The sequence below is a fragment of the Notechis scutatus genome, chromosome 4 (genome assembly GCF_049901735.1).
Source record: "Notechis scutatus isolate UNSWTSFEM ecotype Mainland chromosome 4, rNotScu1.2, whole genome shotgun sequence".
Lineage (NCBI taxonomy): Eukaryota > Metazoa > Chordata > Lepidosauria > Squamata > Elapidae > Notechis > Notechis scutatus.
This window is the reverse complement of record NC_142012.1, coordinates 41,162,523-41,174,956: the sequence shown is the minus strand read 5'-3', so window position 1 is coordinate 41,174,956 and position 12,434 is coordinate 41,162,523. Positions and strand designations below refer to the sequence as shown.

The 12,434-nt window shown below is 36.2% G+C and overlaps 1 protein-coding gene across 3 annotated transcripts in view; it reads left to right on the top strand.

Moving 5' to 3' along the window:
- MTUS1 (microtubule associated scaffold protein 1) overlaps positions 1-11,997 on the top strand; it is a 105,615-nt gene extending 93,618 nt beyond the window's left edge. For all 3 annotated transcript variants that reach the window (XM_026667104.2, XM_026667105.2, XM_026667108.2), the window contains 7 exons: positions 3,629-3,843; positions 4,392-4,497; positions 4,713-4,786; positions 5,446-5,541; positions 7,162-7,278; positions 8,669-8,766; positions 9,942-11,997. In XM_026667104.2, the coding sequence (XP_026522889.2) occupies positions 3,629-3,843; positions 4,392-4,497; positions 4,713-4,786; positions 5,446-5,541; positions 7,162-7,278; positions 8,669-8,766; positions 9,942-10,158 (923 nt within the window). In that variant the 3' untranslated portion in view covers positions 10,159-11,997. The remainder of the gene's footprint in view (positions 1-3,628; positions 3,844-4,391; positions 4,498-4,712; positions 4,787-5,445; positions 5,542-7,161; positions 7,279-8,668; positions 8,767-9,941) is intronic.
- Positions 11,998-12,434: the final 437 nt, after the last annotated feature.

Genomic DNA, 12,434 nt, shown 5'->3' with positions numbered 1-12,434 from the left:
GAAATTCTTTTGCCAAGCCAGATGTCCTTCCTTCTCTAGCAAAAGGTCATCCAGCAACATACGTGTTCTTCTTCCTCTCTTTCCCACCCATTTGTTTTCTGGTTTAGAGAAGCTAAAAAAACAACAAGGCTTTTGTCCAAACTGCAGGTGATAGTTATGTTTTCTTTTTCAGTTTCCATGGCAAATGAAAGATATGCCAGAGGTCTTAATGGAGTAGATAACTAGGAATCATGATCACTGGTTATTAAGCCAAGTAATATTTTCTGTTTCCCCGGTGAAGAGGCAAAAGAATTTCCACAACTCAATTTTTTGGCCTGCAAAAAATCTGACTTATGGACTGGTGCCTTTTGAAATAAATAAGCATAGTTTAGCTTTTTGCATCAGATTTTTTTTAAAAAAAACAACCAACTTTTGTAATGTATTTCTTATTCTTTAATATGCATGAAATTTCATCCTGGAAAGATATGAAAGCATCCCCGAATGATGAAATTGTTTCATGTCCACTTCTTTTCTTCTTCAGGAAGTTGGATCTTTCCAGATGTTTTTGATAATATCCAATAATCAGGTGCAGGCTGACCTTTGCACATTAATATCCCAGCTGGGATGGGAGAGGGGAACTGGCCCATGCAAGCAGCGGGAACACATGCACACCGGCCTGCCACTCATGTGGAGCTGTGCAGGGTCGCCTCTCATGTGGCTCAGTTCCAAATAAGCTACATAGCCCAGTAGTGGGCTGCAGCCCAGGGGTTGGGAACTCCTGTGCTAGACCAATAAAGTGAAATCTGGGCTTTGTTAAGGAAGGCTTTTCTTTCTTTTCTCATCCTTTTCCTTTCTCTCTTCTTTGCTTTCCCTTTTAAATAATTACCAGTAGCAGTGTTATTATTAATATTACATTATCCACACTTTTACAGAATTACCAGAATAGTTTTCCAAAATATAAACTATGCTTTAACATAGTGGTTGCCAACCAGTGGACCGCGGCCCACTGGTGGTCTGCGAGAAAATTTTGGTGATCCGCACAGAAATGTCATCCCCAGAGCACACACACCCCAAAGCAATTAATCTAGGCTGCACGGGAACACAAGGCTGCACCACCCACATGGCCCACAGGAACACAAGGCTTGTGTCAGAACAACACGAGGTAGTGAGAGGAGGGGAGAAAGGGCAGGGGAGACTTGCCTGGCCATTGGGCTACTTCTTTCCTCTTCTTTCTTCTTCTGCTTTTGGCTGCATGCAAGGAAAGCAGCAAAAGTCTTTCTCTCCCCCAAATTCCGCCAGAAATGAGTCTTTGGGACCCTGCAAGGCATCCTGCTCCAAGAGGCTGCGCAAGCAAAGACTCATTTCTGGCAAAGTTTGGGGGGAGGGAGAGAAAGGAAGACTTCTGCTGCTTGGACCAAAATTCCCTCATAAGACATAAATTCCCTCATAAAAATTGTAAAAGAAGAAGAGTAACAAATGATACTAAGATAAAAATGACTAAATTGGCATTAAATCTCACAGGTCAAAATCTAGAAGAATACCTGGCCATTTAAAAGATAACTATATAGATAGTAGGCATCCTCCAAAAAAAGTGCCCCTCCTAGAGATGTAGATTTGTTTTGCTAGCAAATTGTAAGGTACATTTTGCCTGCCTTCTCCATTCCTAACAAGTGAAAATACTGTTTAACTATAGTAATTGAGTCTAGAATTATTGTTGAGATGTGAGATGTGATTGTAAAGCATGAGTCACATGACCACACTGCTTACTGATGACAGTTGCAACAGTATCTGATTAGCATTGTTAAGCCAGGACCTCACATGATTTTGGCTTTCAATTTCTTGATGGCTTCCCCATTGATTTTGATTTTGGAACGCAAAAGGTTGCACATCTTGATCTCGTGACCAGAGGACATAGCAATGGTCAAAAATTTAGGACAGTTGCTAAATACCTGTATTGCAGTCAGGTGGCCATGGGGCTGCAGCAACAAGCAGGAAGTTTGAGGACTGGCTGTAACTACCAGAGCCTCGGTGGTACAGTGGTTAGAGTACAGTACTACAAGCTACTTCTGCTGCAGCCAGCTGCCTGCAATTTGGCAGATCGAATCTCACGAGGCTCAAGGTTGACTCAGTTTTCCATCCTTCTGAAGTGGGTAAAATGAGGACCCAAACTGTTGGGGGCAATAGGTTGACTCTGTAAACCACATAGAGAGGTCTGTAAAAACACTGTGAAATGGTATATAAGTCTAAGTACTATTGCTAAGTGCTATTGCTACCATTTGTTGTTTAGAGCCATTTCAAGGACCGCCTGTACCACAAACTGGCAAATTGTCAGTCCAGTTGCTATCTGAAATAGGTATGCTGGCCATTCTTGTTGACTTCATATACTCACTTTCTGGTAACAAAATGAAAGAAAAAGCATAATTATATTGTAGCTAGAATTTGATGTTATCTTAATTTTGTTATACAAAATAAGCTAATTTGAGAACGTAAGTGCTTTCTCACTCTGAATTTTAGCTCCAAACTATTTTCTTTTATTACCCAAAATAAAGACACACATTAAACCTACTATATCTAGCTAAGTCTTATGAGGGAATATTGTTCGTAACTAAGGTGATTTATTTTAAAAAATTAAAATGTTATTCAAGATTAACTCTTCTCAAACTGAGTATTTTAAGTCTCTTGAAGCACATTTAGCTCCTTATAACTACATAGATATATATTAAACTATAGGGTTGTATTTAGCATTACTGCTGCACCAGAAATATGGAATTAAGAACAGTTTAAAATATAATTTGGTCAGTGTGGAATAATTACCAGAGAACAAAGTTATATATCAGAAGTACACACAATCTTCCATACAGTTTTGAATAGCAGGGCTGCATATTTTGGGGTAGGGAGAACTCTGCTAGGTAAAGAACTTCCTGCTGAAAAATCCTTATGCTTCATGACCTAGTAGTTTCTCCCACCAGTTTCACAAAGATGTAGAAGAACATGACAAAAAAAATGCAATATTCCACATGGATGGATTCCCCAATATTGATTTCTGAATCTGAAACACGGGCTGGGACCACTGCTTGTAATTAGTAGCAAAATCAGATGAATAGTGCTGGAAACTTCTGAACAATTGAATGGATCCCACAAGGCAAGAACATCATTTAGATAGACAGTGTGCTTTCTGGGGAAAAAACACAAATCCTGTTTTAAGCAACTTGATAGCACTGGGAAAGATTTTGCTAGAAAAACTCCATTGCCTTGTTAAACCTTTATTTGAGACGTGTCTTGAATCAACTGTATTGTTTTGGATACAGATGCTATGGCTTTGGAAAGAGTGAAGGATGATTTACATGACTGTTTATGTGGTAGCCCAGACTGCAAGTAGCTTTTCAACTTTTCCAGAAGGGTATTTTTATTAGCTGCTATCCGACCACCTTTTAAACTAGATATGCTTAGGATTAAACCTGGAAATAATTAACCCTTAGTAAATAAACCCTCAGTACTCTATTTCTATCTTCACTGGAAACTTTGTTTGAAATTATTGTGTTGAGTATCTACTTTTGGGGGGAGGAAAAGAATTGTAAAAGCTTTATGCATTTGTGTTTGTGAAACTACTTGATCATAAGAGGAAATTGTTGTTATTTATCATATCCAGTCACTACTACCGCTGCCTGTGAGAAATTGGAGAAAGACCGAACTGAATTGCAAGCAGCTTATGAAGGGTTTGTGCAGAAGCTGAACCAACAGCACCAAAGTGATGTATTGGAATTGGAAGAGCGGCTGAAACAGTTCTACACAGCTGAGTGTGAAAAACTTCAGAGTATCTGCATTGAAGAAGCTGAAAAATACAAAGCACAACTTCAGGTGCAGGTTAGTAGAGCTGGAGTTGGATGGAGCATTTATTTAGCATAATGCTTAATTGTTGCAATATTCTTTAATCAAGGTTTGTTTCTACATTAATGCATTCATTCTGGAAACTTGGCAGTGAAGTTTAAAAGTGTGTATGTAAATATGTAAATCTTCACAGAGTCAACTGTATTATTTATTTTTCAGTAAAGTTAAGAACTTCATTGAAATGCAGCAGCATTCTAGGATGGCCTAGGATGTTGCAAATCATGTTGAAACCCTTGTTAAGCCAAAGGCCTATGAAAAGCTATGGTGGGGTTGTGGAATACTTGTAGATTTAGTTTGTGGATGTGGATGTGTGTGTGTGCATACTTTTGAGTTAGTGTTGATTCCTGGAAACTGCCTGGAGACATTTTAGCAGATTTCTTGACATGGTTTTTGGAAGTGGCTTCCCATTGCTTACTTCCTAGGGTTGAGAAGGAGTGATTGAACCACACTTGTCCCAAAATAAGGATTTATTTTTACACTCACTCACACACACACACACATTCTAAAATATTGTTACTTTTTAGGTTGACAACTTGAATATAACACATGAAAATTTTAAGCTAGAACTTGAAACCAGTCATGCAGAAAAGATAGAAGAATTGAAGAAGGAATATGAATCTTCTTGTTCAGGTAAATTGTCTCATTTCTTTCCTGTGGTAACTAAGGATGTTACATTTAGAAAGATATTCAAAAGCATAACAGAGATATTTTTTTTTACAATGCATACAAGATGTTTCTATTTCTAACTGAAATGTAACCTGGTCTTTTGCTACTGCAACTTAACTTGTAATAAAGGCATGTTAGGGAATCTTACCTCATAATAATAAATTTCTAATTTTTTTCAGAACTCAAGGCTACCCATGAATTAGAAAGAAAGTCACTTGAAGAATCTTTCCATGAGAAGCAAGAAGAACTGGAGGTCTGAATTTTTTTCCCCAGTTTATTAATACATAGACACTTCTATGAACTATTTCAAGATTATATTCCTGCACTATTTGAAAATTTTACCTTTTCCCTTTTAAAAAAATTCATATTTATACTTAGTCCTTATTAATATAACACAGCAGTTTAGTTTTTATTAAACATATTTATTGCTTATGCTGGTTGGTTTAACATATTGTATCACTCTGGTGCCCAGCTAATAGTATTAAGAATCTTAGCACATATTTATTTCTGACTTCTACCAATTTACTTTATTATTCTGATAGTATTTTTTAAAAATGATTCCTGGCTTTATATTAGAGCAGGGGTGTCAAACTCGATTTCATTCAGGGCTGCATCAGGGTTGTGTTTGACCTTGTGGGGAGGTGGGAGACATGGCCAGCTCAACATCACTTGTGTCAGGGCACCTGCAGGGGCTTCCTGCAGTGCTCTGCCAGTGAAAACAGAGCTCGGGAGGGCCACCGAGCTCTGTTTTCACTGGTAGATGCACCACAGGCCAGTCCTTCGCTGTTTCCAGGGCAGCCCTGCCAGCCAGATCTAAGCACCCTGAGGGCGGGATCCAACCTGCGGGCCTTGAGTTTGACATCCCTGTGTTAGAGACTCGATTGTTATATTGGACTGTGTTTAATGTTTCAGAAAAAAATAGCTGAATTACAAAGTGAAAATGATTGCTTAAATGAAAAGCTGAAGTTGGAAGAACAAAAACGAATAGCCAAAGAAAAAGCACACTCTGTAAGTAAGGTATTGGATAGTATATATTGTAAACATTATTATAAATGTAGAAATCTTTCCCCGGACCTCAGGTGACTTCCAGAAGTAATATATTAAAGTAAATATTCACAATAGATGGATATGTATAATAATGATGCTACAGTGCTGTTAATGTATAGATGGATATGTATAATAATGATGCTACAGTGCTGTTAATAAAAGAACAATGAAGTACATTTTTAAAAAAATAAATATTTCACCGTTATCAGGCACTTTTCAGACGGGGTACAAAAACATAGCCCTGAAGCTGCAATTAATTTAATATGTTCATAGAATATAACTATAAACTATAAACTTAGCATATTTTGTGTTGGGTGAGGGAAATTAAGGACTGTGCAAAGCTTGCAGAAGCTTAAGGCACCAGTTTTATTCCTTAAAACAGGTGTGGGCAACTATGGCCCCTGCGCGACCTGTGGACTTCCAACTCCCAGAATTCGTGAGCCAGCATTCTACAGAATTGTACAGGTCATAAAGGGGCCATAGTTGCCCACCCCTGCTTTAAGACCACTGAATCACCACCACCATATCACTCAAATCCTAGTTCTGTCTAATTTAGGTTTTGTCGCTCATCATTCTCTGCAAAAGCTGGCAGGAGGTGTCTGATCCAAGAAAAATACTTTTTCTCCTAAATATTGCAGAATGTTCTATTTTTTTTAATTAATATATTGGACAGGTAACACAAATGCCAAAGCAAAGCATTTTCAGGAAAAAAAAAAACATTTATACCATTTATATGTCAGTGAGTCACTTCAAATGGGCGCATGTTGAGAATACTTAAACTTGCATAGCTGAATTCAAAATATTTATTTCGCACCCAAAATCATAGGGGCAGTGTTTTTGTTTGCAGCCTCATAAAGGTGTGGCTGCTTTAATGACTCTCAGGCAGGATGCTGTGTCCTCCCTCTTCTGCAGCATTAAATGAAAACACAATTGGAGGCATTCCATCATTTTATAGAATAGCGCACAGTGGTTACACGGGCACACTGCTCAATCACTCCTGCTTACAGCAAAATCCCTAAAACCAGAATGTTGCATTTGAGGTATATTTAAGGTTATGAATTCCATTTAGATCTTTAGCTTATGCAGTGCTGCATACCTCAGCATCTGAAAATGATCAGTGTCTTAACCATCTTGATTGGAGGATGATAAGAGAAAATCCAAAATGTAACTTTTGATATGCTGGTACAAAAGAATGGGTAAACTTTTGAGTTCTTATCTGATAAAATATCTGGGTAACTTGAAAGCCTGCATATTTTGTGTCATTTGAGTTGGTCCTAATAAAAGATAGCACTCCGCATAGCTTAATCCTTGAGGAATTACAAAAGTAACATTTATTTGGAATTGGCAATGCATGGATATTTGCAGCCAATACAAATACAATTTTCATAAATTTCTCCATTCCATGCAGGTACTTCTGAAGGGTTCTAGGGTGGTTTGCAAGTGTCTATATTTTTTCCCTATCCATTGCCCACAAGTATGGCGAAGAAAATCCATAGCCAATCACTATATCATACACCTAATTTAAAACACATGGCAGTATTCAGGGGCCTTCCTAAAACATCTCTGTATATAAATTTTCAGAAAAATCCTCAGATTATGTACCTGGAACAAGAACTGGAAAGTTTGAAAGCAGTATTGGAGATCAAGAATGAGAAATTACACCAGCAAGATAACAAACTATTGAAGGTGGAAAAACTGGTAAGCTTTACATTGAAGTACTGGCCTCCAAAATCTCATTTTTGTGCTGATAATGCAAACCACTGAAGTATGAAATTGGGAATATGCACCAAAAATGTTCTCTACTATGGGACAAATACATGTAAATTAGCCTGTAACTAATTTCAGGAAGGAAAATTAATCTTGAGAGAGGATAAGCTTTTAGCACAGGCTTCTGATTCCATTGCACTAGCTAAAATTGAAGTTGCTGGTTCAGATTTCATTATTAGCCAGGAATCTGCAATATGCCTGGATGCCAACTCTGGTGGTTTTCTTTCCACTTCACTCTTTTTTGCAATATAAGCATTGCTGGTTAAATATTACAGATGTAAAATACAGTTTTCTGAATGTTTAAAATATGTAGTATAAATTATTTCTTGCTTTTATACAACTTGAACAAAATGATAATTACTTGGCTTGAGAATTATTGTTTATTAATCAGGAAGGAGAATTATCTTCATTAATTAGCTGATTTTTGAGTTTAAAATATCCTGTCTTGGGGCCAAAAATATTAATCTATAAGAGTCATATTTTTATTTTGCATTTATGGCTTGTTTTTTATTTTGCATTTATGGTTCTTAAAGAACCATGCTATAAGTGTCTGTTCTAATAGACATTGTTGACGAAGACAAAATGTTTAAGCCAAACAAATACTTTAGCAACTTAACAATATAGAAGTTTCCAAATATCATCAAGATATAAAAGGTTATCTAGATTATTGGATACTTGTCCTGAATTTATTTATTTTTTTGTCCTTCTACTACAAATTCTGGGTGGAAACTGGAATTACAGGATGTTTTCCCATCTTCTCTGATGGGTTCTGGTGTTGCTTAGAGCTTACATCTATCTGCTTGATGTCTTTTAAATGGATCAGGTTTTCAGATGATAGTTTTTCACAGCTACAATTATATTTAAATCTCAGCTATCCATACATTTTCTTCTCCTGCCTACTTCCTGCATATACTTCTGTGTACTTTACATGCTGCATAACTGGAGAATATATAATGAACTGGACTATTGCTCTCTTAGAAAGATACCCATGATAAACTGTGAATAAACTGAATCTCTTTTTTTCTTTATTTTTAGATTAAGAGCCTAGGATCAACTAGATCCATTTAAATAAACTGTCTTTTGGGGTTTATTGAAAACATTTGTATTGTAGCAGTTTAAAAACTATATGTAGTGTACTTTGCCAGGGGCGACAGACTGACAGAGTTATTACCACTGTTAGGTACTTTATAAATACACATTCAGGATAACTTTTAAATTGTAATTGACAAAAATGCTTCAGAGGATTAGCAACACTGATGCATTAGAGCAGTATTCCCTTGTGTTGGTCAAAAAAAATGTGCAATTTGACTTTTTATCAAAGGTGGAGAGCAACACTGCCCTGGTAGAGAAAATGAGAAAAGTTCAACAGGAGAATGAAGAATTAAAAGCTCGGATGGACAAACATATGGAACTTTCCAGGTATTTTAAAAGCTCAACTCTAGCAGGCCAATATCTAGATACCTATCCTTCATGGGGGGAATTTAGAACAGGATGCATGCAAACATTTTCCAGAATTTCTTTAGACATTGAGTGACATGTCAAGAACAGTAATTAAAAAATGAACATGACCAGGATGAATAAATATAGTTGCAGTAAATAAACCTGAATGCAATTTAAATTAATTAGAGAAATATAAAGATTCGTCTTATACTTAATTATATTTCTCCTCTGGCCATTTAAAATTACAATTCAGTTATGGTCTAGCAGCCACACTAAAGCTCACTTTAGGGAAGTATGCATTTGACCCTAATATCATAGATATATACAGATAAAGCCATAAAACAAGCTGTTCTAAATCTAGTATAATAAAGTGGGACTAAAATTCAAATAAATGGAGAAGCATCTTTTGAGGGTCAGTATAATGTTCTCTGGGGACTATCAAAAGTTTAAGTTCAAATTTTTAAAAAATAATTTATTTGCTTGTTATCATCTCTTGCACCTGGGAGAAAAATATTTTGTGTGTTATTCCAACTACAGGGCCTCCAGGTTTCATGCTGCATCATTTGGGAGTATAGAAAATTGCTCAGTTTTACCTCCCTTTCCACCTTTAAAGGGCGAAAATGATAGTATCACTTCAAGCTAAGAGGAATGAGAGTGGAGTATGATAAAGTTTCCCAACTTTTTTCCCTGTGAAAAATAGTTATTCTACAAACATCTGAGTAGAAAATCCTACTGCAGTTATTATATTATTTCTCTAATAGTATTACATGTTTCCTCTAATAGATGGACACCAATAAGATTGAAGAAAATGAGAAATAAGTTGAGGATTTCATTGTGCTCAACTAAAGCCTTTATTTGTCCAAGTTTGTAATTTTGAGAGGAGCATAATCTATTAATTCAATGGAGAGTTTGTAAGTTCTGGAAGAACCACCACCACACCAGGAAAGGATGGAGAATTGTCCAGCCGAACCCTTTACAGCAGGGGTGTCCAACCTTGGCAACTTTAAGACTTGTGGACTTCAACTCCCAGAATTCCTCAGCCAGCTTTGTCAAGGTTGGACACCCCTGCTTTACAGCTTGTAAATGTTCTAAAAAAAGAATAAGATAAATCTGTTTGAAGTTGAGGTCTCATTTATAATTTCTCTTTTAAACAGGCAACTTTCCACTGAGCAAGCAGTTTTGCAAGAATCTTTGGAGAAGGAATCCAAGGTAAATAAACGTCTATCAATGGAAAATGAAGAACTTTTGTGGAAGCTACACAATGGGGACCTTTGCAGTCCAAGAAAACTCTCCCCTGGCACTCCACCAATGGCCTTTCAGTCACCAAGAAATTCCAGCTCTTTCTCCAGTCCCACTGTGTCACCCAGATGACACTACTGTGAAGAGACACTCTCCCTTCAAGCATTTCCTTCACACTCTGCAGAACTGAAAACATGGATTGAGGGAGCAAAAAGCTATAAAAATGCAGATGTGCTTCACTGTGTCTGAAATACAACTGGAAAGAACTGCATTGAGAAATATCTATAACATGTTCAAGGTTCAGGAGCAGGAAACCAAACTGTGGTCCTCCTTGTTAAAGAAAAAGGACTTCAGAAATAACTTCTCCAAATGATGTTGCACAAAGCACTTAAAGAGCAAGAAATATCTTGTTCACTTTTGCCTTTTTCACCTAACTCTAGGGAAAAATTGCTCAGGGGCTTATAAATAAATGATTGCAACCTTTAATGCGTTCCTCCTTATAGATATGTTCTTGAGACTCTGGGTGTGTGCATAAATGACTTAGATGCAGCATACCATCTTTGCCATGTATATGATAGAGGATAAACACTGAAGAAATTAGGGTCATATTATTCATGAATAAAATTTTCTCATAATGCATGTTTTATCAAAGTTTTTTTCCCCCTTTCTTGGGATAAAGAAAAACTGCCACTTGTACTATATGTTCTCCGTTATCTCTGTATGTCAGTTTAGTAAACGATTGAAAGGAGATGCTATTTCTGTTTGGTTGTCTACCTGTTTCATTGTGGAAAGTAATGAGTCTGGTCATCTCCTTTCCAGGCATAATTACATTGTACAAAATATTATTTTTCATCTTCTCCACATATATGTCAAAATTAAATTGCTTTCCTCTAGCTATATTATTCAGTCTTTACAAAAACGCACATCAGTGTAGTAGAAAGTTCAGATATACCCACAAACATTTAGTGTCCATACCTACAGGGTCTTATCTGACTCAAAATAGCAGTGCTTCAGAGCACAGGAGGAAAACAATGCAGATGTACTTATTTTAAAAGGAGCAAGAGGCTATAGAAATGTACCGTGTTGCTTTGTAATATACTGAACTGATAATTTATCAATGTGCACTTTACTCAGTAAATGCTATAAGGAGCAGTCCATTCACTACATTCATCAGTAAGATTTATTAACATTTTCCCATTGGCTGCAGAATTCATTACCCTCTGTTTCATTTGATAGGTTTTCTTTGACCTTCTTGAGTTAAACAAAATCTTATTGTTTTGTAATACTTATCTCTTGGGTAGCATTTAATTCTGCATTGCAAATTTAAAAACAGCATAGTGCATGTCTGCTCTTGTTAATGACCTGTTCAGTTTTTATTTTTCTGAGATTTAAAATCTCTTATTTGTACAAATGACCTCTAATACAATTAAAAATGGTCTCTGCTTTCTGATATAGGTGGGATTTTTAATGAATTTGTTATTTAGTGATTAACTGTTAGCCTAAGGTTGGCAATGATCTTTCAGAGATAACCTTTGTCCCTTTCATAAAATTAAAGAAGGGGACCTTGAATAATCTATAAACAGTGAGAACAAAATGTCAAATTAGATACTTGTTTAGAAAGCAAAATGTTGGCTTGAAGGGGGATTTTAGTTATTTTATCATTATGGAAGCATATTATACTTGGTAATATGAAAAATTCAAGGATAAAATGTTTTAATTCTTCATTGTGTATGGAATATTTTACTTGCCCAAACCCATTTAAGGAACAGTACATGCTGTTGTAGCTAGAGATGCCAGCACTTCTAAATAAACCGTTGTCCAGAGATTGATTTGTATAACCACGAACATTTGCTGTAGGCTGAAATTTGGCTTAGAAATATGTCCTGAAGCAATCTATTTCTTTGGTAAGGTCATATTTGATCACATGTATTGAGTGTCAAAAATTAAAATAAATTTTTTACTGCTTTAAAACTCTTGCCTTTTTAAGCGTAAGCAAATCTCTGAAGCCAAAATAATATAAATGCTAACATGAAGTATGTTATGTATATCAGAAGTCTTCCTTCCAAGTTGTGAGTCATTTAAACAGAAGTGGTTTCTATTTAGACTGAGCTTAGAGTTGCAGACATCAGAACAGTAATTTTCAGATTTCAGAAAGCCCTTGAAAAAATGCTTTAATTTAGCAGACATTATGCAGTTGATTTCTCTGGTGTAATGAAAAACTATCTCTTATACCATGATATATGTTGCTATATCTTCCAAGATTCCCAAGGCTAGGGAGAAGAACATAAAGCTTTATTATAAATTTTCACTTAGTGGAGCTTCTTGCTATATTTCAATTTGCATTTCAATTAAGTTGTAGGTTAACTACCAGAACAATGCATATAAACTGATGAAAACATGCAAAGAAT